Source organism: Pteropus alecto, unplaced genomic scaffold (genome assembly GCF_000325575.1).
Source record: "Pteropus alecto unplaced genomic scaffold, ASM32557v1 scaffold177, whole genome shotgun sequence".
Lineage (NCBI taxonomy): Eukaryota > Metazoa > Chordata > Mammalia > Chiroptera > Pteropodidae > Pteropus > Pteropus alecto.
Window position 1 is genome coordinate 5,569,222 of NW_006442207.1, and position 27,085 is coordinate 5,596,306.

Sequence of the window (27,085 nt, forward strand, 5' to 3'; positions counted from 1 at the left end):
ATTTGAAATGAATAGCACTGAACCACATTCTTTTTTAAAAAGTAGAAAAAAAAATTTAGCTTCATTAAAACTAAAAAGAATATAAATCTGCAAGATTCTAAGCATGGAAATTCCTCTTTCAAAGCTTTACTTTAAAAATCACATATGTCCATAAATAAGAACAACCTTAGTCTTCAGGTGAAATTTACTTGTAGACTAGACATATAAAAAGATCAAAAGAAGGAACAGAAAATGTCAGTTACTGAATTTGCAAAAATGCAACATTCCATTAGGAAAGTCAAGGGTGCCAGCAAAAACACAAACAACAACAACAACAACAACAACAAAATCAGAAGAGATTAACAAAAGGCACACTTGTTTTAAAGTACAAAATATACTTTTAAGAAACATTTCATTTCTAAATTAGGATATTTCATGGCAAGGCCAATGTCATGCAACGTGACTTTCCAAACCATAAAACCTGACTCACGCTCCCTACTTTAAGAATGCAATTACAGGTCAAATTCTTCATAACCAGTAAGAGAAATCTCCTCCATTTTTGCAGTAGATTTCAAGGTCCAAGACAGTAATAACTTGTTTTTAAACAATATTTAGCAAAACCAAATGTAGAATGAGGAAATTTGGACATTTCCTAAGAATCGTCTGTGATGGAGCTTGACCTGTAGTAGCTTTTATGAATTTGAAAAGACTTGAGGCGCCTCGAGACCTAGGAAAAAGGGTGGGGGCCCGTTTTCTTGCTCGTTTTCGATGCAAGCACACATAAGCGTTTCAGAGGCATTTCTAGCAAAGTCTTTTCTCCACGATCGATGAATGTCTTAAACGCCAAAAGAGCAACTTGACTCATTTGTTATTTGTTTTTATTCTTAAATATTATTTTTCTATTTTAGGGGAACTGAAGGACACAAAGTTAAACAAAAAAACCTAAGCAAAAAATGAGACTATCTGGACCCGTGGTCCATTTCCTGGTAGGCTTCTGAGGATTTGAAATCAAAAGTCTCTGGCGAAATCTTTTCTAGCCCTATTTTAACTTCTTGTACAGGAAAGCTTAAAATAGTTGACACAGCACAACTCTTCAGTTAGTATTACACAGTTTAAAAGCCCTCACCCCAGAGATCAGATCTGGCCCAGTCTCCATCGCAAGGAGCTGAATATTCCTAAAAGCTATATGCTAAGTCAGAAGTGCCTAATCTGCTTTAAGTTTTGTTCTGAACCTCACAAATGTGGAACTAGATAAAAGGCAATAATAGGAATGGCATAAAAAGCAAATGAGGATTCCTGAAAAAAAGAAATGAGAAGTAAAAGTCAGAACCATGATGTGTCATTTCTAGTTGCTAACTTACTTCAGCGTAGCAGAGCACAAAATTGACACGCTTTATTCGAATATTTCTGTAACCCTAGGGCCTAAGTATGAAATCTCTGGCTCAGTCAGTGTTGTTAAACAACGCGATTGTAAGTTTCTTGATGCCTAGAACATACGCTTTAGGAAGGCAGTGAACGCGTGGGCACCGGTCCTATATGGAGCCATGGCCTCGAGGCCTTGGGCTGCTCCGGCAGCCACGGTCCCACAGCTCTGCTGTCTCCCCTGTAATGTTTGGCATTTACCACGAGAGTGACTGGCAAGTAGCACTCTGAAAAAAGACATTTCATTTAAAAATCAATGAACAACTTTTCTTTCCAAGAAATAATATACTGTACATGAAAAATGAGCATGACTCATAGACAAAACCAAGTAAAAGGCTTGAAATAGTCCTTTTCCCAGGGAAATTAAACAGGGGTTCCACAAATCTTCATAACATAGTCTTTAACCATATATTTAACAGACTATCAGACAATTTTTGACCATGGGACAGTTTATAACCAACCATTAAAAAGTTTACCATTTATGAGCAAACAATTTAACATTAAAATAGAGCTGGCTTTTTGACGATAGCAATTAGCTTCTTCATGTTCCAAACACCAAATAACATTTTCCCATTAATTTTTAAACCAATGTGGCTTTAACTTAAAATAAACTGTACATCAAAAGAATGGAAAATAAACAGCCAGGAACACAATTTGACGAATTGGATTTATTTAGTTTATTTATCTAAACAGGGACCATTGGATCTCTTTAATAGGCTGACAGTTGCACTGGGCTGGTTAATAAAACATTCAACAGTGTCTTCAGCCAATATAGAAATGCAAATCCCATCAGAAATATTTTATTCATGAGGCAGTAATTTCAGTTACTACCACTTTCCTTTGTAAAAAATGGCACTTTGCAAATAAACAGTGCCATCTAGTGACTAATAATGAGGCCAAATTTGTCAGAGGTTTATAATTAACCTTTCAAAAATCTTACCTGTTTTTATCTTTCCTCTTTATTTCTTAGGTAAGATCAAAGTAGCTAGGAAAGACAAACAAACAACAGAAAAGTCGATAATAATTTGTTAAGTCATTTAAGAAGGATTATAATCAGAGACAACTACATTAAAACCAATAAGCTTTATATTCATTTTTGTTTTAAAGCAATTTAGCACTGTCTCCAGAAAATAAACACTTCATCTGCTTAGAACACTCAAACCACTAGAAATACCAGAAAGTTGTAACAAAAGTTGATTCCTTCTGCCATAAAATGGCAGTATGACTTTAATTCCAAAGATTAAAAAAAATTAGTAAGTAGGCAGAAAAAATACTCCAATAAAATTGCAAAACCCAATTAGAAATCTGATACCCATTAAAAAAAATGTACACTCACAGGAATGTGTGAATGCGCGCGCGCACACACACACACACACACACACACACAGACATATCTATACCAGAATACTCTGCCACTGACTATAGTGGATATGGAAGTTATTTCTGCAGGCCATAAAGTTCTACGGGAGCTAAAGGCAAGAGTCTAAAGCCCAAAGAAGTCATCACAAAAACAGTCACATTGGAAGGAGGCATCAGAGTTCCCAAAGTGAAGGAAATCTATTAAGGCCAACCTCAAATTCAGTACATAAGACCAACAATAAAATATTTAATACATAACCACTATTTCATTCAAGTGTGCGCAGTGGGGAGAAGGGTCAAGAACACGAACCTTTTACAGCATCATGGATTAGGAGACCAGAGTGACACGCAAGAACAGATCAGCCCCCAGAAGACATCGCTGCAGCTGAAAATAGACTTCTGGTCTCTTCCCTATCCAGTAGGTCCATTTACTGTGTTGGCTTTTGAAATTATTGGAGGCTACTTTGTGAGTATAAGATTTACCAAGGTCAAAGCCTGGAATGAGAATCCTACAAACAAAGGAGCTAATTGCATGAGGATTTTCTAACAGTTTCACCTAGTGGGGCCTTAGGAACCACCGTCTTAAGAAAATGACTGCAAACAAGGAAAGTGATGTGCATGCACATAAATGTAGCATTACTTTCTCCCTTAAAGGTCATAGTCACATCCAGATAACTAAAATATTGAAAATATAAGATGAGTTCAGTTTGAGGCCAGATTGAGAGCCACGCATATCTGCTAGCATTACTAACATCAATATGTCTCCCACGGAAGAGTACCTTAGGGGAAAAACTTCAGTTGTATTTAATTCCAAAGTTGTAAAATCTCCACAATGGTAGCTAGTAACAGTATATTTCTCACAGAATTGTGCATTAAATCAGTAATGCATACAAAGTAATTACCCCTGGTCGGTCTATGATTTTTATTTCTAAAATCACATTCTAAGAGAGAAGATATGGAAAAGAACAACAAAATGATCTGATGAGTCACGATAAAAATGTAATTCCAAGGAATATTTTAATAAGAGCTACAATACTATTGATACTCTTTGATTTGGTAATATGTCTTCTGAGAAATGACCTTGATGAAATAATCCTATTTTAATATGTTCATTGTAATACAATAAATTATGGAGAGAATAAGTGGAAATATATTAGTATTCAATAAAAGATGAACTACTATCACTGATTGAAATAGTAAGCATCCATTAAAATGATTAAGAATTTATAGAAACGGAAAATACCAAGGTTAGAATCTGTGTTTTTTAAAAAGGTGGGAAATGTGGATAGAGTAACATCATTATTATGTAAAATAAAACAATAAATTATGCAAGGGAGAGGGGAAGGGAAGATTAGAAGGAACAAATCAAAATATAAAATGTGGCTCTTTTGGGGTAATAGAACTAAGGTGGTTTTTTCTTCTTTTTATTCTTCTTTAAGAATATTCCATAATGAGCAGGTATTATTTTTACAGAGTTTCAAACAACAAACATAATTTTTTTTTTAAATGGCAAGCATATTTACTAAATACACACAGTGGGGAAAATTTCTTTTTGGGGATGGTTCTGTCCAGTTTCGCTTTCCTATTTCTTTCCAGAATGTACTTATGTTCCTGTAAGAAAGATAAGCTAATGCTACAATTACAACATTTTACCACTGACACTATGCAAATATCTAAAACACACTTTCATGGTTTCCTACAGCTTCAACAGAATAAAAATAAAATATCCCAGGAATCGTAAGAACAGAAAAGTTAAAATGTAAATAAAAAGAGGCATCAAGTTCTTAACTTTACAACAAAAAATCTAAATTTAAAAGCATTCATCTTTCTCAATTGCACTTCTTTAGTCTATCTTAGACTTAAAAAATAGAATATGGCTACTGGCTTCATTCATAAACTCAGATACTCAAGTTGCCCATTCACCTGTTAAAAGTGAGTGCAGGTAGCAGCACTAAAAGCGTCAAGCTGTTCCACAACATCCTTTGAACCCTGACCTAAGGGACCAACTCCGATAGTCTGCATGTAGTTGGGTTTCTAGGACCATTCAGCCTCACTGCTGAGACGGTCAATAGAAGTGCCATTCTCTGATGTAGACAGCTCTGCACCAGGAGCTGGTCTAACAATTACATCACATAGACTGCCAAACGGGAAAAGGAGAGCATTCGGGCACCACTGACCTGGGATAGAAGTGAACTTGACACTGGGGTTAAAAAGCTCTACTTCTAACATTTATTACAATATAATCCTCCGCCCTGAATCCTGTAGGTGTGTGTATGTCTTAAAGGAAGTTCACCTTTGTTACAAGAAAAAAGTGATATGCAACAATACAAATCAACCACAAGATGGCGCTAGTATCATAGTACAATATCAGAGGTGTGCAAGGCATTCAACACACCATGTCCTCATAACTTTTGGAATCTTACCATGGTACATTACTTACTTGTTCCCTTGGTTTTTTACTTACTGAGACTTGGTCAAATATTTTATAAAGTTAGATTGGTTTTTGGTACAATTTTAGAGGGTTTTTTTGTTTGATTTTAAGGAGCGAATGATAATCTTAAACTTGAAAAACCCTCAGCCACACTTTCCCTCCATTTAGCTGATTCATTTCCCTGGAATATCCTCACATGACCATATTCTAGCTAATCTCATGCCAATATTGAAGGGAGAAATTACAAGAACAGCTTAAATATATGAATTCTAATTTTTTAAAGTTGTTTTCGAATACATAAAGAGGCTATTTATGGAAACATGAAGCTAGCGGTGGGGGGCTGCAATGTTAGAACGTGCATTTAGGTTATCTGATTCTGGTCCTGGCTTTAAACAGTACGACTTTAAGGTAAGTCATTTGGTCTCCCTGGTCCCCCATTTCTCCATCTGAAAAATAAAGTGACTGCATTTTAACTTCTCTGGACCTAACATTCCTAACTTATCCTGAGACTATAAGAAGCCAAAAACGAACAGTCTGAGGCTATACGACGCCATACGTGAGGAAGAATGGAATTAGGCAAGTGGACAGAACCATGAGGAGGAGAACAGCATCAAGGGGAACGTAAAGATGCCCGATGACTTCTTCTAACTTCCCACAATTATAAACACGAATTATAACTTGAATTTTAAAATCTTTTAAGTAGGTATTTATTCAGTTACAAGTTAAATTCTATGATAGGTCATTGTAAACAGCAGATGTATTTTTCCATTCTCACATGTACACAATTATTCTCTAAGGATTAATAAGCATTAAAACCACACTGAACTCTCATACCAGTCATGACAGAGTAACTAGTCCATGTAACCCTCCTATTCTAAACAACTATAAAAATGGACAAAATGTATGAAGCGATTGTTTTTGAAAAACTGGACAACAGGCTGCATAAGACTGTAATCCCTTAGAGAAGAGAAACACTTGAATGAGCCCTATGATCACCATTACAGCAGGGGCGGAGGGAGCCCCAATGCAGCAAGCACAGCATGTCGCTGAGCTCAGGAGGCAGACACTGGAGTTTGAGACTGCTGAGACAGATGAAATTTACCAGGGTAATGGGAAGAAGGGAGCCACACAGAGAAGGAGCTCCAGAAATCTATAAAGAGGTCTTATTAAGTCTTTGGCTGAAAATGAACTTGCATATGTAGAGGGCAAGATCCCAGTTGGTCTTGCAGAGAACGGGCACTGGGGAGTTACGGGTAAAATGGAGATGCTGAAGATCACCCAAGGCGGGGAGACAGAATTCTGACCAAACAGAAGGCAGAGCATTCACTGAATGCTCCAGTCATTCAAATGGAATCCAAGAAAGGCCATACCTCAAAAGCAGAACTATTGTAAACATGTCCTAACAAAGCTTAACAGTAAGACTTGAAAAAATCAATCTATTAGTATATTATCTGTAAATTAGCAAATAAAGCTCAACATCGTCTAAAACATGCATTGTTGACAAAGGTCCTACTAAGGCTACGGAGGTAAAAATTGGTTCCTGGGAGGATGGAGAATCTTAGATCTATTACAAAAACATGTGGTCCTCCAAAGAGCCATAGTATTCAAGCAGATGTACAGATATGCAGAACATCTGCGGTATTAAATTACATGGGGGGAGAATTGCGGGGAGAGAATCTTAAAAAATTCCTTAGAGGGGCAATCATGACAAAAAGACTGAGATACTCTGGCAAACCAACAAAATCTAGCCTCTTAACCCATGACCCATAATATCAAGCACATGAGAGTAAAATTACTAGACATGTGAAGAAACGAAGAAATAGAAAGCCTAGAAGCTGACCTGGGTTTTATTCATCAGGCAATTAGGCCTCTGTAGGAGTTTGTGGAACAGTGTAACATACTCAGAACAAGTGTTAGAAAGATGATTCCGAAGAGGTGCAGAGGGCGGTTTAGAGTGAGAGAAGAATAAAAGGAGGAAAGGCTACTACAAATATCCAGACTGAGAGACTAGCAGTGGAGAGGAAAGCAGGAGATATTTAAGTGGCAGGATTGCTAATTCTCAGTGACCAACTGGCTGTGCGAGATGATGGAGAGGGGAAAGTTAAAGGTAACTCTGCCATGACTAGTACTCGTCAAATGTAAATGTTTGTGTCTTAGGGACTCTGGGGTAGAAGCATCCAGTGAGAAATATGAATCTAGAGCTAGAGAGAGGTCCGGGTTAGAAGCGCAGATCGGTATCAACGTGGTGAGTGCAGCCACAGGAATGGGTGACAGCACACGGAGTAAGACAGTGGAGTAAGTGGAGAAGCAACCTGAAGAACCCAGGTATGTACGGGACAGGCAGCGGCGGGGGGCGGGGGGGGGGGCCCAGGAAAAGACAGCGAGTGGAAAATGCGGACTAAGAAAAAGTACTGAGCTGTCCTCTAGCTTTCTCCGTGGGTATAAGTATCCCCCTGGAGTCTTGATACGAGCGATAGGAAGGCTGCTTCACTGGCAATAAACACTGCAAATGGAAGAGGAAGGACCATCTCTGCTACCTTGTCTTGGGATTCAATATTCCCAGATATGGCATATGACCGTAAGAAAGTTGTTAAATATCTTGAAGAAGATCTTCTTCATCCCTTGAAAAAAAAGAATTAAATATAAAAAGAAAAAAATAATAAAATGGAATTATGTGAATAATTTCTACACCTTATTCAAATACTCCATGCGCTACGGTATGGGAATGTGGAGAAAGTGTACAACAGGAATCCAAGGATCGCTCACTTCTTAAAGACCGCCAATGGCTTCTCATCGACCGAGCGGAAAAGGCAGGTCTTCACCACGCCCACCCTTACAGGTCTTTGTCCTCTCTCCCCCTCTCTCAAGCCACAGAGAACACCCTCGCAGAAAGAGCCACACCACCCTGCTGGCCACTTTCTATTCAGTTACTCGCTTTATTTTCTTGCATTTATAACTACCTGAAATTATAATATGCATGCACGTATATGTTTCTTGTCTTTGCCACTAGAATTTAATTCCATGAGAGCAAGAACTTTGTCTTAAAAGCTTTTCTCATCCTCTAAGACAGTGCTCGATATACCTTAGGGCTCAAGAAAGACTTGTTGAATGAAATTCATAATCAAGCTGAGCCTCTTGATTCTATCATGTGTTAAAATGGGGACCGTAATCCACGTCTGCTCTGTCTACTCTTCATGCAATGACAAGAAATAAAATGTTAAAGCACTTTATAAATTATAAGTCACTGTACACTAGAAGGTACTGGTTGTGGTGAAGGATGCTGTCCAACAGCGGAAGAAAGCTGTAGTAGCAAATACACACATAAACACGTGAAATGTTAATGACAGCCTGGAGCATAAATGCTTAGCTCATAGTTGCTCGTTCTGTTTTTTTTGTTGTTGTTGTTGTTTTTAAATAATAGAAAATATACCTGAGAAATACTTACCCAAGCATGCAATATCCAAATACCTGAAGGAAGCTACCTAGGATCATTCTCCTCAGGAGACAAAAAAGACTGAAGATTGGGTTAGCTGATTTATAAGCCACAGAAGCAATTTAATTTCTGAAAAAATTTTAAGATTAAAACTAAATTCAGTGTTATGGGCTGAATTGTGTCTCCCCCAATCCATATGTTGAAGTCTCAACCCTGCGTACCTCAGAATCTGACTGTATTTGGAGATAGGTTCTTTAAAGAATTAATTGAGTTCAAATGAAGTTATTGGTAGGGGGCCTTAATCCAACATATGCCTGGCTTCTTTATAAGAAGAAATTAGAACACAGACAAGCACAGAAGAAAGATTGTGTGCAGACTTAGGGAGAAGATGACAATCTATAAGCCAAGGAGAGAGATCTCATTAGAAACCAGCCCTGCTGACACCTTCATCTCAGACTTCCAGCCTCCAGAACTGTGAGAAAATAAATTTTGCTGTTTAAGCCACCCATTCTGTTGCATTGTAATGGAAGCCCTAGAAAACTAACTTACTCCATTGTTTTGGAAACCAAGAGAAATATCTTTGGAAAAGAGTTTCATGAAAATGAGATAAGCAAACTAAATAATCCTTATGTTTTATTTTACTTTCATCATTTATATTGAATCATTAACTTTACAGTTGTCGCCGTATAAATTTGAGTTGTGAAATTCTTAAATTGATCTAATTTCCTCACCGTATCTTACATTCTTGCTGAGAGACCCCACCTTTCACAAAGCAGTTAGGGACGGTTTTATATAGTACAGAACATGGAAGCTAGGCGGTGACATTTCGTTTCTGAATTTAGGCCCACTATGGAGTCCAATTTTTTTTTTAATTAAGAGGAACACAATTTAAAAGGCAATGGCATTCACAGTCACTGACACAGCCCATCTCAATGTCTCAGGAAAATATCCATTAAGATAGAAAATAAACATGCAAACCTGTAAATCACCCTATTTCTAGGCCCAAGGTGGAATTTCTACCAGGTCCGGTCTGGAACCATTGGCCTTGTAGTGGAAAGGTATATATTATAATCTAGAAGGTGTAGCTACCTGAACAACTGAGGCAGGAACAGAGGCAGAAAGATCCTTATAAATTCTTGACTTTCTTCATGAATTCAGACCGTAGGGTCAAAAATACCGTTGACTGACATGCCAACACGTGTCTCCTTTCATTTACAGGTAAAGTTTAGGTCTTTCCTCACCTGTATCTTTTTTTTTCAATTTTAATTTTTAACTGTGGTAAAATACACATAATATAAAATTTACTGTCTTAACCACTTTTAAGTGTACAATTCAATACTGTTAAATATATTCCCATTGTTGAGCAACGAATCTCTAGAATTGTTTGCAAGACTGAAACTCTATACCCATTAAGCAGTAACCGCTCACTTCCCTCTCCTTCCAGACCCTGGCAACCACCATTATTCTATTTTCTGTCTCTGTAAATATACTTGCTCTAGGTACCTCATATAATGGAATCATACAGTATTTGTCTTTTGTGACTGGCTTATTTCACTTAGCATAATGTTCTCAAGGTTCGTCCATGTTATAGCATATGTCAGAATTTCCTTCATTCTTTTTTTTTCTTTTTAATGCCTACAGGACCTGGTCTTCCTAGGTGTCCTTCATTCTTAAGGCTAAAAAATATTCCATAGTACGCATGCACCATATTTTGTTTATCCATGCATCTGTCGATGGACACTTGAGTTGCTTCCCACCTTTGGTATTACATCTGGTAGATAGGTGTGCAAGTGTCTCTTTGAGACCCTGCTTTCAATCCTTTTAGATATATATGCCAAGATGTGGAATTGCTCAGCTGTTATCTTTTTGACTCCTATTACTTCCCAACTACTAATAATGTTTACATTATATCTTTAAATTTACCTTCTTAAATTTGTTAAAAAGGGAGTAGAGCTGAAAGTCAGATATATAGGAAGAGAAAGCTATATTCTCACAGGGCAATCAATAAAAAGGATCGCTGATATAAATTAGTAATTGAGTTCCTTTTGTCTTTTGTCGGGGAGAAGTGTTATGTATCCTTTTAAGACTCTAATGAAGTCTATGGAGACTATCCCAGGAAAAAATGTACATAGAAACAGATATCCAAAAATCCTGAGATAGTCATATGTCACTTAATGATGGAGACACATTGAGAAATGCGTTGCTAGGTGATTTTGTCATTGAACATCACAGACTGCATTTATGCAAACCCAAATGGCATAGCCTAGTACACACCTAGGTTATATATATGGTCTAGTTTCTTGCTCCTAGGCTACAAGCCTATACAGCATGTTACTGTACTGAATATTATAACACAATGGCATTTGTGTATCTAAACATATCTAAGCATATAAAAGTTATAGTAAAAAATCAGTATAAAAGATTTAAAAAGTGATACACGTGTATAGAGCACCTAGAATGCATGGTGCTTGCAGGACTGGAAGCTGCTCTGGGTGGGTCAGTAGGTGAGCGGTAAGAGAATGTGAAGGCCTAGGACATCACTGTACACTATTGTATATTTTATAAACACTGCAATTTAGGCTACAATAAATTTATAAAAATATTTTTTTCTTCAGTAATAAATTAACCTCAGTTTACAGTAACTTTTTAACTTTATAAACTTTTAACTTTTTTAACTTTTTGACTCTTTTGTAATAACACTTAGTTTAAAACACAAATGAATCATATGACTATATAAAAATATTTTCTTTATATCCTGATTCTATAAGCTTTTTTCTATTAAATTTTTTTTTTTTTTTTTACTTTTTAAATATTTTGTTAAAAACTAAGACACAAACACATATTAGCCTAAGCCTACACAGGATGAGGGTCATCGATATTTCTGTCTTCACTTCCACATCTTGTCCCACTGGAAGGTCTACAGGGGCAATAACACATATGGAGCTGTCACCTTTTACGATAACAATGCCTTCTTCTGGAAAACTTCTTGAAGGACCCACCTGAGGCTGTTCTTGAGAGGTGCCACTCTTTTTAGAAGTATGTCCATGACGGTTTGCTTTATTTGTTTCTTTCAGTCGCAGATTTGCTTGTAAGCAGATAATGCGCCATGAACATTCCTCTCTATTACTGAAAACCTTTCAGTGTTTGGGACCATGCTTTCAAACTTTCAAAAGAGCTTGCTGAGGTCTGTAAAGCTTCTGCTAAACCCTTCACTGTGAATTTTCTTGGGGGTTCTTCTTTTTCTTCTTCCACAGTTTCTTTTTTTCTTGCCTCTTCTTCTGCTACGAGTTCCTGTTCTAGTTTCAACAACTCATTACTCAACTCCTTAGGAACCACCTCTAGGAGCTCCCCAAGGTCATCCTCATCCATATCCAGGTTCAAGTTGTTTGCCATATCGACCACAGCCTTGTTGATTTTTGCCACCTCTTCATCCTTGGCAATTCCTTTGAAGTCATGGATAAATCTCTTGAATGTCTTCTTCCAGATGCCATTCATGTGCTTCTTGGTGGTGTCCCCCTAAACTCAAGCAAGGTTCTTGAAGCAGGCATGGATACTGCGGTCATTCCAGAAGTGCATCAGTGTCCTCCTCAGCTGCAGCAATAGTCTGGGCAAAGGTCCCCCTCAGGTAGGAGGCCTTCGAAGCTTTTATAACTCTCTGATCCATTGGTTGGATGGTGTTTGGATGGAGAAACACTACTTCAATATTGCGATGAAGATCACCAGTAAAAGGAGCATTATCAACAATAAGCAAAATCTTGAAAGGTATATTATTCTCCAAACAGTACTTCTGCATTCCACTGGCAGAGCAACTCAGGGGGGCATCTCGGAAAAAGAGCTGAGTTGTCCATGACTTCTTACCGCTCCTGTCGTACACCAGCAACATGTGCTTATTGACGTGTCTGTACCAGATCTGTACCAGATCACAAAAGATTTCAATTTGTAGCCTACAACACTGCCCCCAAGCAAGACTGTCCTTAAAAGTCTTGAAACTGATATTGACTTGGCCTCCTTATGGATGAAAGTCCTTTCAGGCATTTGTTTGCAGAATAGGGAAGATACATTCATATTGAATATTTGCTGTGGCAAGTAATTTTCCTCCATAATCAGCTTATCTAGAGTTTCCAAAAATTCTTCAGTTGCCTTCACATCAGCACCCACAGACTCATATTTTCACATTATGTAATGAATAATGATTCCTGAATTGTTGAAACCACCCAGAGCTAGCAGTAAATTCAACATCATAGTCAGGTCCAGCCTTATCTTTCGACATTACAAACATTTTGCTTTGGCCGTGACCGTCATGGTGCCGAGAGGGACATGCTTCTGTGTCTGGTCTTCAATTCAGATCATTAGAAGTTTCTCCATGTCTGATATAAGCCTTTCTCTAATTTTTGTTAAATCTCACTGTCTTCAATAAAGCAGATAATAACAGTGTGGAATTGGGCATGCCTGACTGGTGAGCAATAACCATCACCAATTTTCCACCTTCACTTTTAATTTTCTTTCCAGGTCATTCACTCAATGTGGCCTCTTACTGGCAACATTAGCAGTGGATTTTGTCTGCTTAGGCACCATAATGAACAAAACAGCACGAGGTTAAATCAAGCACAGAGAAATGAAGCGATCACGAGATGCGGTAAACACGAGATGTATGAGGCTGCTGCCCGTGGAGCACAACACACTGTTGTACAGTCAACTTTGTTCTATGAGAAAGAGTACACTCTAAAATAACAATAAAAAGTATATAGCACAGCAAATATATAAACCAGTAACACACTAATTTATTATCATTACCAAGTATTATATATTGTACGTAACCGTGTGTGTTACACCGCCACACGGCTGACAAGGCAGTAGGTCTACCCCACCATCACCACAAACGTGAGTTATGTGTTGAGCTATGACATTATGATGGCTATGATGTCACTAGGTGATAGAAAATTTTCAGCTCCATCATGGGACCACCACAGTACACATGGTCCATTGTTGGCTGGACCACAAAGCACACAACCACGTAACCATAAGACATTCATAAGCCCCTGAAGTCCATCGCGAACAATGCATCTTAAGGGCTGCAAACTCTATAAGGCTCAAAACTGGGTTTCAAAATTCTAATAAATTTTAAATACTAATAAATACTACCCAAACTCAAAGAACCACATGATTTGGATATATTTGTGAGTCATGAATCCAATGTCCTTTAAATTCCCACATTAGCTAGCTCTAAGCATTTTTAGATTCCAAGTCACAAACAATGACAGGTGTCATTTGTCTTTTGTACTGCTCCTGAAGACAACACACTTAATGCTGATAGAGACGTGTGAAGGAAATGATAAAAGGCTGAAGCAAAATTCAGTTTAAAGACTGGCAAATATGACAAAGGACGGAATTTCACTCACAAAATCTTTTTCCAGTTTTCCCATTTCTTGCTTGTAGCTTCTCATTCTATTGCTGTACATTCCCCGACTTTGAGGTGGTATCTCTCGGACTTCCAAATCCATCTGTTCGAGCTGGAAGGGTGAGAAAAACGTGATTTAACCATATGCTTATTCTTTATTTGACCAGACATTTAGAGCTGAAAAGATTGAATTCTAAGTCCTCATTTTACAGTTGAGGAAACCAAGTCCAGGGAGCTAAATACCCACGATCAAATAACAATAGGACTACTTTTGTGTTTGCTTTTTGTTTAGGTCAACAAATAGTTACTGAGGGCTTGCCAAGTGACACACAGGGTACCAAAGTGCTTAATTTGACAAGAATTTCTATGAAAACATTATGCATTAATCCCAACATCCTCGATAGTTATGATTTTAATATCCTTGAAGTATCCTATCAGTCAGTCCAACCTGGTCTGGTCTCCTGCCCTAAACCAGCAGAACTATGGGAAGGTAAACCAAACCATTATTTCTATCATTAAGCCATAAAATGTTGGCCCAGCCTTGGTCATTTGGTGAAAGTTCTTCTGGAAAGTCTTTTCTGATTAGAAGAATCACCTACTGACCAACATGTGATCTTGACCTCCAGCCTAACTCCTTATACTTTATATCCATGTTGATATGAAATTCAATGGGTATAGGGATATGCTAAATGACTCAGTGAGATCACAGCAGGGCAGTTTTTAACAACCTGTCATCATATAACACTTTGAACACGACACATGAGCATTTAGTAGGAGGCAAAACAGAGATATAATGACGGATAAGAACACAGGCTTTTAAGTAAGACACTTGCGTTCACGTTGTAGGCTCCACTTGTCACTAGTCATGCAACCCTTGGCAGGTTTCCTAACATCTCTGGGCCCTACTTTTCTCATTTCCAAAAATAGTATGTATTTCACAGGGCAGTTGTGAAGATTAAATGGTAATTCCTATAATGTGCTTAGAACAGTGTCTCATATTTGGTAATCGCTAGATTAATATTAACTATGGTAGTGATGATTACTGATGATGCAGAAAAAAATGCAGTAAGGATGGCACAGCAAGGATGGTACTTATACTTGGTATTAAAAAATGAAAACAACAAATTAGCTCAAGTAATGTCTTATAAACTCACATCAAAAAAAGTTGCCATATATTTTTCCTTTTAAAACATTCTAATAAGTATCTCCATGAACACTGTAAGCTTATTACTAATAAAACTCTTACTGTTAGAGACTGAATAACTATAGTATAGAACATAGGTAAGCCAGAAAACCATGTTTTAATTAATAGGCCTCAATTTTAATTAAAAAAAAAAGAAAGGTAATTTTAATTAGCCTTGATTAAATCAGCGACCGCTTAAATTACTGACACGTCTCAACATAAATGCAAGGCGCCAACAGTCACTTATGAGGCAGTTATTTAATGCGCTTCTCTGAAATCATCACTAAGTACATACTTCTAACAAGGTGAATAGGATCATCCAGACAAATCATTGCGAAAGTGGATATAAGTAAAAATCCTAGAGTTAAGTACATTTGTAAGGTATTTTATAAGGACACTTAACACTAAACTAAAGGTAGGTAAGAAAAAAAAGAAACACAAGCACTTAAAATGGAACCAGAAATAAGGCTAATTAACATGCATTTATTTCATGTTGTCACAATGTTCACTTGGCCAATGTAAAGTGGAAGACATGACAATTAAAGGACATGCAGTGTCCAAGAGATTAATACAAACCAATTATTCAGCAGAAACAAACATCCTAACAAGTCAAATCAAAAGAAAGTTTTTCTCCCAGAGTCCTCATCAAAAGGCTAGTAAGTTATATAATAAACAGTATTCTTAACATGGATCTCATGAGAATTAAGTAAACCAGCTTTCTGATCACTTTAAACAAACAAATACATCTCTTAGACAAAACTCTGTTAGTAACAACTAAAGCTGACTATGAGCTCCATGACTGTGTTTTCTACTTCTTACTATGGTAAAACCTTGGTTATCAGGAGACCAGTTTTCCAACATCAACAAGTAAACGATGTCTCAAAAAGAGAGCAAACAAATAAACCGAAGTACAAATTTTGATGGCAAAAAAAAAAAAAAAAAGTGCGACTGAGAACTCAACAACAACATAAAAAGTCAAGTTGAGATCCAAAGAACTGAGCAGTTATACCATTTATGCTAAGCCTGCCAACCGGAAGGAAGAAGTGTCCTGATTGGTAGCTGTGGTTTGTAAAACGTCAGTCTTTTTTGTGAAGCACAGGAAGCATGAGAGAAGTAGCTGAATATAAAAAGAAAAGAAGGAGGAAAGCATTTGTGCGGGGTGGGGAGGGGCGCGTTGTGGGGGTGCGGAGGGAAAGGAAACTTTCAAAAGACAGGCAAACATCAGAAGCTGTGAAGATTAGAAGTGAAGCTGCCATAATAGAGAAAGTGTCAGCAGTCAGCAGAGGTCAAAAGTGGGTCTTCCAGGGTATGGAGAACATCAGACATTCTGACACCTTGAAAATGACCGGCCACAGAGAAGACAGAGCAGCAGCTCTGCAACTCAATGTCTTAGCCCTCAAAGACAGGAAATGTCTGCAGTGCAATGGGGACAATGGTCACTCTTTCAGAACTACCCCCTTCCCACACACACATCTCTACTGTTAATAAACGTTACACAGCAAGTGAGCTCAGGAAATGCTCCATGCTCTAGCTGCTCCCTATATTCCCTTCTGAGAGAGTCGTAACGCCACTTAGCCTACTTAAAGGTTCAAGAGGGTTGTGTAGAAGAAAAACAAAACCCATAAGGCCTCAACCCCCAACTCTGTTCAAGCTACAGTTTCCCAGACGTATTTGAATAGGTAACATCAGCTAACAGAAACACACTCTGGGAAACATCCTAAGCACATGAGGAAATAATACCGAAGGAGCATCAAGCAGACCTTTCAGTATTCAGAAAAGCAATATACTTATTTAGGACCACAATGTAGCAACGATTTGAATCATACCCACAATATTTGGCTTTTAAAACCCAAAATGGGGACATATACTTTTTGCTCCCTGATTTGCGAATGAATTTATGTCAAAAAGTAGTGGATGAGCTACAGCTCTGGGTGTAGCCTATCCAGACACAAATCCTTACTCCACCACTTACTGGGTGTGGGACATCAGACAAGTTACTTAATCTTTTTAAGTCTTGGTTTCCTCATCTACGAAATGGGAGCAGATGTGTAACAACAGTGTTGAAAATCACTCCTCCATGGTTTTATCAGATTCCTATAGGTCTTGCTGAACATGCCAAGAATGCAAGGCCCCGACCACTTTTTTCCCTGGGCATTTCTCAGGACTGTATTTGCAGGGAACAATCTGCGGGGAGAGAATAATGTGTCCTTTTGGGACAAAGAGCAGGCTTCCTTACAGGCTGCTGTAAAGCAGTTCATTTCCCTGGCTTTGGGTTCCTCTCTTGTATACGTAGGTATACATCTAGGACCACCTGCATCATCCCTATAGGAGCTGGGGCTCAGGGAATTGATACAAACATGCCGAAACTCTTGGCAGCTGATTTTGCTGTAATACAATTTTTTTTTTTATCTCTGACCTAGGAATCTCCTATCATCTATCAGCGTCCGTGAAATTGTCGTAAGCTCACTTATTAGTGAGCAAGTAGGGGAAAATCTCAGATCCTTAACAGTTTTTGATAAATAGTACTTGTTTCACAGAGTTTTTATGAAAATTAATATTATAAAGCAAGTAATATGCTTAACCCAGGGTCTGGTACCCAGTATGCCTTTAACAAGCATTAGCCATTTATAGCTATTATAAAAAGTATTATTAAGGAATAAAAATTAGAAGTGGACATTTAATGAATCACCTTTACTAAGAATAAAATCCCAAGGAACTATTAAATTCTCTTCAATTTAAAAATGGATGAATTCCAAATTATAAAATGCCGATCAGTCATGTTTCACATTTCTACAACGTATAAAACAGGCCAGAGGAAGGCATCGGCTTAAACGACTCTGTTGTGTCCTTTAAAATATATTACCAAGTCTGTACCTACCAGTTCTTTTGCTTCTTCAAGCTGTTTCTCCACATTTGCAACCATCTGTTTCTTCTCATCTGAAACAAATAATAGTACAAGGAATTGCTAAGGATACAAATAAGTTTAATATCTAAAAACTTCTATTTTTGATACCTTTTTTCATTTCTGGTTAATCGGATTAGAGAATTACTATGTCAAGCAAATGACCATCTCATCCTTTGGTGGGTTACAAACCAATCTAAGCCACTAATTCTCGGTGATCTGGAAATATAAATCTTCTAAAATACCTAGTTATTAAGAGATGCCATAACATTTTAAAGAGAAACCAAAAATTATTTTGTTCCTTAGAAGAGACTGTGTCAACAACAGCAGATTCGGGGGGTGGCATGAGGAATCTGTAAAGTCTTAACTTTAATAAATTAGGAATAACTGATTTACAAATACGATTTAAAAGTCATAGAAAAAACAATTCCTAAAAGTGGGCAAGATCTTATAATCCTTTAAAAATCTATACTTTCATTAACATTAAGAATTGGATGTACTGGAAAAAATAGTTGAAGTCAGGCCTGCTGATTCCAAACCCAAAGTCACTGCCGACTCATTGGTTATGAAATCCTGAGTAGGAAACAGTTTTTTTCTGACACTGTCTGTCCTCTCAAAAATGAAGATTAAAAATACCCACTGGGTTAATTTTAGCTCAAATAAGCTGATGCAGGTGAAATTACTTTTAAAATGTGAAGTGCTAAGTCTCTGTATGTGGTTAATTCAAAGTCTACCAAAATCAAGTTATAACCTAACTGGAATTCCCTTTTCTGGTCTGGGAGAGACATATCCTGCCAGATATTTTTTAAAAACTTTCCCCTATTCCCATTCTAAATCAATCAGCCCATGCGTTCAGAGACTGTACTTCAGTTTCATGCTAACCAAATTTATTAAACATTTATAGTTTTCTCTGCCTAGCACTCTTTTTTCAGGCATTAACTCCAACTCTTTTGAGGCTCTCTCCTTCATCAGGCAGGTCGATGGGAGATGCTCTATCCTTCTCTGACCCTGCCTCTCTATCACAGTGACTTGGCAAAGGATGGGCTTCTTATCCTAGCTGGACTGATTCCAGTAGCTCCGTCTCTCCGGCCACGTTGGTCTGGGGGGTGGGGTGGGCATATGACCCAAGCCTACCAATCAAAGTCCTGGAGCAATGGGAAAGTCTTTTCCTCTATCTTGATAAAATGATGAGAACAAGAGTTTAGAAGCTTTTGGCATCCAGTCCTAGAAAGCCAATTTGCAATGGTTGAGAATGAAGCCTACTGTTTAGAAAGAAACAAAACTAGTAGGAAGATAGATAGATAGATAGATAGATAGATAGATAGATAGATAGATAGATAGATAGATAAAATAAATTAGATAGATTTAGTTTGTTAATTAGTATCTGGTTCTAGATAACTCTGAAACACATTTTTGCTTAACTTCATCATGGTTAGATTTATTAAATCAACAAATTTCTTTGTCTGTATTTAAAGCTGGGTTTCTGTGATGTATAATCTAATCATTGCTGACTGACTAAAACAACAGACTTGAAAAGTTATGAAGCTTGAAATGGGTAGAACACCTATTCGCTGACTAGCCCTTCAGATAGTCAACACTAAGTGGGACATCTTTAGTAGAATAATAATTAGGTTCAGTTAACCCCAAATCCTTGCCCTTTGGGGGCAGCTATCACACAAGATGTTTTGTGTGTATTCTAAATATTTCTGCGTAAGAAAAGTGCACATTTGGAATTAAAATTCCACTTTATTTTCCCTCTTTGAAAAAGTTAAACCTCCCTATGGCCAAATTAAACTTATATTATATGACACCAAATTTATTTGCTTCCAGCACATGTTAATCCATCTAACAACTCCACAAGTTAAAGTAAAACCACACTAAATTTTTGTGATACAGCAGAAAACAAGATAAGCTCATCTTGGACCAAGAGTGAAGTTATATATTTACATATACTAAGGAACATTTTGTTTTCTTTAAGGTGCATAGTTGTCAGGACAGTCCACCCATGGCCTCCAGGGCTAATACACACCAGGTTTCCTCATTAACAAAGCCAAACAAAGAAAGCAGCCTCCCTTGACTTGGAGTCCCCTTTGTCGCTAACATTTCTCTCCCTCTGTCTAGTCGCATTTCCCTTCCTCGCTTCTCTCTTCTTCCTCCCTCGTTCCTCCCTATAATCTCGCCCCAACACCACGATTCCACTGAAATGACTCACTATGACTAAAGACCTTTCCTTTTCCCAAACTAATGGACATTCCTTGGTCCTATTTTTATTTAATCTTGTGTCATCTGACATTCTGCTCCTCCCATCCTGTCACTTTCTCCACTCCTGGCTTCCAAGACATCCCGACTCTGTGATTCTCCTAAACACTCACTTACATCTCAGCATCCTCTGCTTGGCATTCTTTTTATCAGCCCATCCTTTAATGGCTGGAGTTCCTCAGAGTTCTGTGCTTGTTTATTTTCTCTTATGATTATCATCTATGTCCCTGGGCATTTTCATCCGCTTCCCCCCCCCCAGCCTTTTTTTTTTTTTTTTTCACAATCAGATTATCTATTTATGATCCCAAATTTTTATCTCTAATCCTGATATACTGCCAGGACTCCACACCATCAATCCTAATACTTATGACCACCTGGCAAACTGTTATTCAAGACTCTCCTTAGAAATCACTACTTCTGTGAAGCCTTTCGAACCCAACAAAATGTTAACCACTTTCACTTACATAAAGCACCTATAACTTTTATCTAACCCGAATAATTTATCTCACATTTACTGGTCTGAGTTACCTTCTAGCTTACAAATCATGTCTTAATCATCTTAATAGTCCTAATATCCAGCACAGAGCATGGCATATAATCAGTTCTTGAAAAATGATTGTTAAATTGAATAAATAATTTAAGTCAGTGCAAGCATTTACAGAGACTAATGCTATGGACTAGCCTGGTCTCCCTGTCTCCACTCCCCTCCCCCATCCCATTTTAATCTTCCTAAAATGTGGCTTTAATCTGATTACTTGAGCCTAGCAGTAAAGGTCCTCCATGTTCCAGACCCAAGCAACCTTTCCAACTCTATTTCCAAATACTAGCTCTCTATTTAGTGCTCTACATGCTAACCAGACAGACTATCCATTACTACCCAAACGCATGCCTTTTCTGCTCTAAGTCTTTGTTCAAGCTACCATTTAGAGTTCTTTGATTGAATATAACAGAATTGATTCTAGCTAAACTGAGCCAAAAAAGAGAATTTATTGGGATGACACGGGGTGGACTGAGTAAATAGAAAAAATGAACCCACAAGCTCAAGGAGGACAGTACCCAGGGTGGCTCAGGGTACCAAGGGAGCAGGAACTCACTGACAGTCTTTGCAAAAGGAGCGAGCAGCAATACCATAGGTTGGTGCTCACTGTCCTGAAGGGCTCTCTTCTTGGCTCACTTTGCTCAAAATTTAAATCACAGGCAAAATTTCTCTGAATGTCCTTGCTTGAGCAATGCATTCACCTCTGAACCTGGACAGGGTGCAGCAGTCTGTGAGTTCCATCGAAAATAGGTTTACATAGTCCCTCGATGGAAAAACTGAGGTGCTGCTACCAAAACATAAAATGGAGGATTCTGGGAAATTGGGAACAGCAGATGTCCACGGCAGCCACTTATTGCAATCCCCGGTTTTCTCTGTCAAGTCCCACCTGTCCTTCCATATAATCTCCTGGGACACAACCTTATCTCCTCTGAATTCCTAGACTTCTGTGCTTTGCACCAGTGGTCTCGATGATCATTCAAAACTGGTGTCTGTAGTTTTCTCTTCAGCCTCATTTCCAGCTCCTTGAAGGCCGGGACTGCTCTTGACACATCTTTGTCTTAACTCTGTATTTATCACAGAGAGCTATACGCAGTAAGTGCTCACTGAGAGCTTACTGAATGAATGAATCAGCCTTACAGTTAGCAACACATTTGTACTCACAGAGAAACTGAGAAAAAAAAAAGGTGTATCAGTAAGGACTTGGACAAATATTCCCACCTAGAATGGCATACTTTCCTTTATGAAAGAAATAATTAAATTGGGATGGGAGGTGAGAGGGGTAATACAAGTTGATCATTTTCTCATAAAATTCATTTCATGATGGCACCATTAGAAATAATTATGGAGCCGAGCAACCTTTGATTGGTCTCCTATAGTGTCCCACGTATCTTTAAGAGAAGAATTAAAGAGGTGACAAGTTAGGAGGAAAACATGAAAAGGAAAGAAGGAAAAAGGACCCACTTTGGTGATCTTGGAAATATCTACCAATGTTAAATTTTGGTAACCTTCTAGCACTATTCACATGTAATTCCCAAGAGAGCTTCATACTGCCCACCCCGAATGGCATCCCAAATGGCATCCCTTTCACAAATGTCATGTTCCTAGGATTCAGAACTTCATAAACTAACAGTTATCATTATTTTCATGGGACAATGTATTGAACATTATCAGTGTTGATCCTCAAAATAATCCTTTGGAGGTATTATTATTATCCCATTCTCAGGCAAGCAAACAAACTCAGAGTGGTTAAATAATTTCTCCAAAGTTAAACAGCTAATAAATGGCAGAATTAGAATTCCAACCAAATCTATTGCCCAGAACTGAGCCTTTAACTTCTAATGTACTATATAAAATACACTATATAAACTTCTCGCTCCTTGCCCCTCCAACACACAGGCTTCATGAGTGCTGATACACATCTAAGTCTTTGCATAGTATGATCTTTTCTTGCCTACCCAATATTAACGGAAGTGCTTAGTGCTGATATACACAGAAATCCTTGCATAGTATGATTCTTTCTCAACATTAATAGAAGTGCTTAGTTAGCCTTGCACACGTCCCATAAAGTACAGTGAGTTTCAGGGCTCACATCAATTCAGTTTACTGATACCTGTTTCTGTGCAATATAGGTATTTGTAAATAAAACTGGCAGCAGAAATTATATACTGGGAAACATAAAGTAAAACCACTAATAAAGGAACTTTTTCTGTTAGAGAATTTAAAAATGAATATATTACTAATGCCGCATTGTATAGCATGGTATAGAATGGTCAGTGTTAGAACAAAGCCATTCTAGAATGATCCATGTGATAATGGATTAAGTTAGAGCTATCAGTATGAACTCATGTTTAGCTTACTGTAGATAAAAATGGTTACATATATAGGTATTTATCAATATGTATATATATATATATGAGTTAGTGTACACAAATATATTTACTTATTCTGTCAGCTGAGAGGGATGGAAACAATAATACCCCAGTAGCAATGGACATATCTAGTATCCAGATCTTGGTTTCTAACACCATTTTTCAATAAAAGGAAACAGGACTCCTTGGAGAAACGGCTAATTCTAGGACTGGTTAGGAAAAATACAAGATGATCTTGGAGTACCTTCTAATACCAGAAGGTTAGAAAATACTAAAAAAAACCCCAAAAACAACTCCACAATGATGAGGGTATATCAAAAGGACAGAGAAGCCAACTGAAAGGGCTTCCAGTGGTCAAAGCTGGAACAATCTGAGCAACAAAATAAAGTAGTATTGGAATATAATACAAAGTATAAAATACACATCGTGAGTCTGTGGATATATATGACTGAATAAATAAATTTAGAATAGACAAATCGCTCTTGTGTAGAAGAATTTCAAATTAGGTAGATACTAAGCCCTTAAGGATGTGAAGCACGACCCACACTCCTTAAGTGCCAGCGATGCATATGGTTTCCCTCCAAACAGTTTGGAAAGGGGGAGGGGAGAAACCTCCCCGTAGAGAAACCTGGCAAACACTGCCTCAGCCAGGTCATCACATAGCAGTGGTAAGTTATGTTACAGTATGTACTCCTATGATGAAAATGGTGTTTAACCTCTGTGGTCTTCCTCCCAAAACCTATAACCCCAGTCAGATCATGAGAAAAACATCAAGCAAATCCCAACTGAGGTACGTTCTATAAAATATCTAACCAGTACTCTTCTAAACTGTAAAGTCATTAAAAATAAGAAAAAGCCTGAGAAACTGTCACAGCTAAGGGAAGCCTAAGGAGCCATGACTATTAAATGTTTTGTAGTATCATGGATTGGATCCTAGAATAGTAAAAGGGCATTAGGTAAAAAAACTAAGGAAATCTGAATGATACCTTATTATCAACTCCAGTCGATAGTAAATATATTAATATGGGTTCAGAGGCTACAACAGATGTATCACATTAATATACGATGTTAACAATAGAGGAAACACGGCATGAAGTATAAGAGGGATTCTCTGGATTCTCTTTGTGATTTTTCTGTAAATCTAAACCTGTTCTAAAATTTAAAGCTTATTTTTAAAAATATCAATGAAGTCATTACTTAGGTTAACTAAGTTGTTGGAGGGAGAGAGGTCCCTCTGGGATTAGTGTGTGTGTGTGTGCGCGCGCGCGTGTATGTGCACGTGTGTGCATGTGTGTGTATGTGTGTGTATACACCCAACTCAAATCCTACCCACTCTACTTCAACTCACTCTGCACCTGAGCTCCTGAATTAGCACTAGAACCATCCCTTCGATTCTAACTCTCATGAATAGAAATGTAATGCATGCAAGTCATACATATAACTTAAAATTTTCTAGTAGCTACATTTTAAAAGTAAAAAGAAACAAGTAAAATTAGTTTTAATATATATATTTTTAGTTTTAATAATATTTAACCTAATATATCCAAATTATTCTCATTTCACTACATGGCAATAGCCACATTTCACGTGTAACATGTAGACATTTTAGCTCCTCCAGAGCCACATATAGTTTAAGCAAAGTATTCATCAATAAAAGCAGACATTTCTGAATTCTCTCACTACAACCACCGTGCAAAGGCAAGAGTAAATCATGCAACCACATTTATGATTTCTTCCATACATAGTTATGTCTGTCTCCAAAAGTCTCCAGGGCTTAGCAGAACTAATCAGCTAGACTCAGCATTTCCTTCTAGAAAGGACACCTGTCTCGGCTCACCACTCTCACTTTTCTTCCCCGACTCCCTCCTTAATATCCTGAGTTCAAATCCCAATTTGTTTTATATCCCAAAGTCCCTCATCATTCACCTCCCTTCCAAGGCAGGTGTTCATTAGGAGAGATTCACCTGACTTTAGTTTAGGCATAGAAAGGAAGCAAGATTCCTTTCAGAGTTTAATTACTATAACAAAGTCTGAGGAGCTGGGTCCTGACTAACCCTATCAGCTTTTGTCTTCAGCAGCAGCAATAATATTCATCACTAATGGCTAAGTTCATCAAGTACTTTCTCTGGGGGAAAAATGTGCTAGTAAGTTATATGTTTTATTTTGATTTTTACAACACCACAAGTTTGAAAGTATTACCACCACCCCACACACAGTTTTACAGTTGGAGGAAGCAGGCTTAGATCCTTCAAGAAGACTGCGTGATATAATGGAAACTCTGCACCTGTAAAGTATCCCCCTAACTTAGAATATATCACCAGAAGAAAAGGAACTTCACAATTAGATTATGGTTTCCACTTATCCACTTTCCTGACTTTACCACAGGACACTAATCATTAAAATCAAATCTAAAACACAGTGCCATAAGAGGATTACTTTAAAAGGGATCGATCCATCTCAGCCCGACTTCTAAAATTAGTTAAGATGCAAACACTTTCGTCTAAAAGCAAAGTCTTTTTATTGTTTAAAACATGTCACAGAGCAATCGAATTTTTAAAATAAAGTTTTAAAATATTCAATCTTTTCTATTCTCTTTGGAAGTAACACTTTAATACATTGCTTGTGCACAGCAGAGAATGAAGTTAATTGCAATCAATCCTACTCATTCTACTTCAATTTATATAAGTTAATATGCTGGAGAATGAAGTGCTTTGGCTGAAAAGTTTTCTCCAATTTTTAACCTTCTTAACTGAAGTAAATTGTGGTTCACCTCCTCTGGGTCAACCACTAATGACGCCCAGAACAAGAGATTATAATTACTTTTAATCATACTGTTTTTGCCATGGTTATACATATTACTTTCCATTAGTTCACAGACATACATCTGAAATTCATAACTACGTAGGTGTATTTTTCATCTTTTTCTATTCATCAATCAGAAAGATTATAAAATGAGCAAACGTAGTAATTATTATGAGGAAAATCGCTATATTTTTAAGAATTCCTACTGTTCGAATATTCAAGTCAATAAGCATTCTTCCAGTGTCAGCTATACAGTCTCCTTTCACTTCTAATGTAGCTGTAGTGTTTAGGCCTTACAATATACTATAGCTAAGGAAAGTTAAGCCTTTATTTTGAAGATATTTAAGAAGATAGCTTTCTGTATCATAAAAATGGTTACATTACAATATAAAGACAAAAAAAATAAATTGTAACAAAACCTATTTACTCGGAAAAGTTTTTACAACTTTGTATCCAGGGATGACTTTGTTACTTTATAAGACAACTTCCCAGTACAAAAGGAATTAGCCCAAACAAAAAAATGTTTCTACTGCTAAAACTATTGCCGACTAAAAACAAGCAACAATCCAACTGAAATCACAAATCCTGATAATCTGAGGCTCTGGGACTGAAGACCAAGGAAGTAGTCGCCAACAATAATAAAAATCAAGGTGATCTTGGTTGGGCAGTGGAAGAAAAGCAGAACCGAAGAGAAGAGGCGAGGTGGTGTATCATGAAGTGGTGAGGCCATCAGCCACTTTCTCCACAAAAATCTGAGGCAGCAGAGCTCGGTGGTATATGCTACCTTGGTTCTCTCCTCTTGTTCCCTCACTTGGACTCATAAACCTCCTTAAGACATCATCCACCTCCTCCAGAACTAACTGGGACTTCAGGAGATGAGTGGGGTGTAAATTCAGAGATCCTGGCTTCAAGCAAATATCCCTATTAATAGAAAACAGGTGGGGGGAAGAAAAACAAAGAAATAAAGAAAGAAAAATTATTTTTAAACATATAAATTTGGGGGGAGGTAG

General features: G+C 37.6%; 1 protein-coding gene across 10 annotated transcripts in view; it reads right to left on the reverse strand.

The window, feature by feature from the left end:
- Positions 1–27,085, reverse strand: part of VTI1A (vesicle transport through interaction with t-SNAREs 1A) — a 324,109-nt gene that overhangs the window by 294,119 nt on the left and 2,905 nt on the right. For all 10 annotated transcript variants that reach the window (XM_025039169.1, XM_015596331.2, XM_015596333.2 and 7 more), the window contains 2 exons: positions 18,084–18,142; positions 14,024–14,134 (listed from right to left, as the gene is read on the reverse strand). In XM_025039169.1, coding sequence (XP_024894937.1) covers positions 14,024–14,134; positions 18,084–18,142 — 170 coding nt within the window. The remainder of the gene's footprint in view (positions 1–14,023; positions 14,135–18,083; positions 18,143–27,085) is intronic.